The sequence below is a fragment of the Sinocyclocheilus rhinocerous genome, unplaced genomic scaffold (assembly GCF_001515625.1).
Source record: "Sinocyclocheilus rhinocerous isolate Xijiao unplaced genomic scaffold, SAMN03320098_v1.1 scaffold2836, whole genome shotgun sequence".
NCBI lineage: Eukaryota > Metazoa > Chordata > Actinopteri > Cypriniformes > Cyprinidae > Sinocyclocheilus > Sinocyclocheilus rhinocerous.
In genome coordinates, this window is record NW_015665101.1 from 124,858 (window position 1) to 128,308 (window position 3,451).

At 33.5% G+C, this 3,451-nt stretch overlaps 1 protein-coding gene across 1 annotated transcript in view; it reads left to right on the top strand.

Moving 5' to 3' along the window:
* LOC107731115 (anosmin-1) overlaps positions 1 to 3,451 on the top strand; it is a 64,220-nt gene that overhangs the window by 44,880 nt on the left and 15,889 nt on the right. The window contains exons 4-5 of the mRNA XM_016542104.1: positions 171 to 376; positions 2,888 to 3,032. Of these exons, the coding sequence (XP_016397590.1) occupies positions 171 to 376; positions 2,888 to 3,032 (351 nt within the window). The remainder of the gene's footprint in view (positions 1 to 170; positions 377 to 2,887; positions 3,033 to 3,451) is intronic.

Consider the following 3,451-nt stretch of genomic DNA (forward strand, 5'->3'; position numbering starts at 1 on the left):
GCCAAATATTGTCCTATCCTAACAAACCATACATCAATGGAAAGCTTATTTATTCATCTTCCAGATGATACATACATCTCAATTTCGAAAAATTTACCCTTATGACTGGTTTTGTACTCTAGGGTCACATTTGTGTTTTCTGAGCATGTGCTGTCGTTCTCTGTGTTCAGACCCGTCTCCTCCTCCAGCCCCGTCTGGACTGAGCGTGTCTAACATCACGGTGGGACCCGACGGTCTGCTGACGGTCCGGATCAGCTGGACTCTCCCCGCAGAGCCTGATCTCCCCGTCCATCACTACAAGATCTACTGGAGCTGGACGATCCCGGGGAAATCACTCGTCCCGTCCCGGAGGAAGAGGAGGAAGACCAGCGACGGGGTGAGAGCCGCTTTCACAAAACACTGAGAGAAACACAGAGAGACGACGATTCATCCTGTGAACTGTTTAAATCACACAGCAGGCCTTTCATTACATCCTGTGGGGGAAATTTGAGTTTATTTATAAGATCATGCATTTACACGAGCAGTCAGACGTCATTCATTCAGAGACTCTACATGATTAACCCTTTACTGTTCCTGGAACCAAGATATAATATTTATATCTAGTGGCTACATGGCAAATGCTGCAAAAGATATACAAAAAATACTGCATATTATTATTAATTAATTCAATTTTTTAGCCACTGTGTATACAGGTGCATCTCAGTAAATTAGAATGTTGTGGAAAAGTTCATTTATTTCAGTAATTCAACTCAAATTGTGAAACTCGTGTATTAAATAAATTCAATGCACATTACATCACACACTGTATTCATTGAAATAATATGCAATATTTTTAGTATTAATTTTATATTTGTATTTATTGTTGTAGATATTATATTTCCAATTAATTAAATTTATAGCCACTGAGTTACAGTAGTGTGCAATATAAATATTTTTAAAATATATATTTGTATATTTTTTGTATATGTTATTTATATCTAGGGGCTACTTTACATTATATACATGCATATATTATACAAAATAATATATATAATTTTAATATAGCATTTTCAGACATAATTACTTTTATTAAGTTTTGCATTTGTATATATATTTTGAAATGATCAAACACTACTTTATCATGGCTGATTTGCTGATTTTACCCCAAAAATTGCTCTGTATTTTATATAAATGAATAAATGACAAATATATTATATATATTAAATATGTGAAATATATTATATGTTCAATATATGTCAGATTTATATTGAATGTCAAATATATTAAATATTTTGAATATATTATATAGGGATGCACGATATTATCGGACTGATATCGGAATCTGCCGATAATGGCTTTGAATGTAAATATCGGCATCGGCCCGATATGAAAAATATATGCTGATATGTCTTGCCGATAAGAGGAATGCATTAACTCACATGTGCTCAGGGTGTGCTAGCGATTAGATCACGTCAGCAGTGTGGCTCATTCTTGAAGCAAAGTTTTGTCTGAATGATGATTAGATTGACTATTTTGGATCGCTACATTTAATCTGTGAATGCACGTACAGAATGACGAGTTCGGTGTGTGTTAGAGTAAACAGTAATAGCACTTGCAGCGGCAGCGGCAGGTCCTAATGCCCGCTCAGTAAGGAGGTTTAATCTGTAGGGGGCGCTGTTGGCCTACTTCTAATTAAATTAAAAGTAAAATAGCGTACACAAATAACATTTAGACGGTGTTTCTGATTAAATAAAGCAGTAATTGATGTCATAAAATAATGAGTATGTTTTGATTTAAAGGTCAGAAGCTATAGCTTACATGAAAAAATAAATCACAAACATGACACTTGTAAATTAAATTTTATATATACTGATTTATTCATTAATGTGTAATATGTTTTATTTTTTAAACAAATCATACGCTCTAAAAGATTTTCAGAATTTTTACAACTCTTTTGCTTTAGACCATCTACGAATGTTAAATCTTAAAATAAAATGTTAGGGTTAACGCTGCATCTTTCTGGGGGAAAAAATGCAGCGATTGATTTATAGTTTATTTATAGTTATTTTCAAAGCTTCAATGTACTGTCAAAAAAACCCTTCATTATTGTTTATTTAATTCTAACAAATAAGTTATTGTTGAAAACTAACCAAAAAATATTTTGCTTATAATTTCCACACAGGAGAGACTTGGTGATGTTTCCAAACAAAAGGAAATATATCGGTATCGGTATCGGCCAAAATGAGTTGAAAAATATCGGCATATCGGATATCGGCAAAAATCCAATATGGTGCATCCTTAATATTATATACTAAATATCAGATATATATTGCATATTTATCAAATTTACTGCATATTAAAAATGTCGGTCACACTTTATTTTAAGGTCCAATTATCGCCATTAACAAACCATTAACTACGACTTTTGCCTCAAACTCCTAATTTGCTGCTTATTAATAGTTAGTAAGGTAGTTGTTAAGTTTAGGTTTTGTGTAGGATTAGGGATGTTGAATATGCTCATACAGAATATGTGCTTTATAAGTACTAATAAACGGCCAGTATGGTAATAATAGGCATGCTAACAAGCAACTAGTAAACAGTGAGAATTGTTCCCTATACTAAAGTGTTGCCTAAATGTCAGATGTATTGTATATTGAATGTATGTCATATATATATATATATATATATTATGCAATATATAACAAATAAAATTCATAGCAGTAAATTCCCATATATTAAATTCACATGATTTTTGGGAATACAATTATATTTACACCGATGAAGACAGGACTGAAGACAGATCTGTTGAGTGTAATATAGTGATGTAGTTTTGAATGCTTGATGAACTGATGAACTGAGACTGTGAACTGTGTGAAGGTTTAATGACTGGTTTCTTCTGCGGTTTCAGGCCAGAAGCTCGGTGGATCTGGAAGGTCTTCAGGCCAACAGCAGCTACAGTGTGGAGGTCCAGGCCGTCTCATACTGGGGTCAGATCCGACTGAAGAGCAGCAAAGCCTCCGTCCAGTTCAACACACAACTCCACAACCAGACAAGTGCGGACAAACTCACCGACAGCAACATCTGTGCTGACTTCATTCAGTGTTACTTGCCTTTTCTTTGTAATTATTTGAGAAAATCACTAGTAGTTTCTGAGTGAAAAATGTTTCAATGTACAGTACTTGTTTAAGTTTGGAAACATGATTTTTAAATGTTTTTGAAAGAGCCTCTTCTGCTCACAAAGGCTGCATTTATTTGATCAAAAATACTGTAAAAATTGTGAAATATTTTTATAATGTAAAACAGCTGTTTCTATATGAATATCTGTTAAACTGTAATTTATTTCTGTGATCAAAGCTGTATTTTCAGCATCATTACTCCAGTCTTCAGTGTCACATGATCTTCAGAAATCATTCTAATATGCTGATTTGCTGCTCAAGAAACATTTCTGATTATTATCAATGTTGAAAACAGT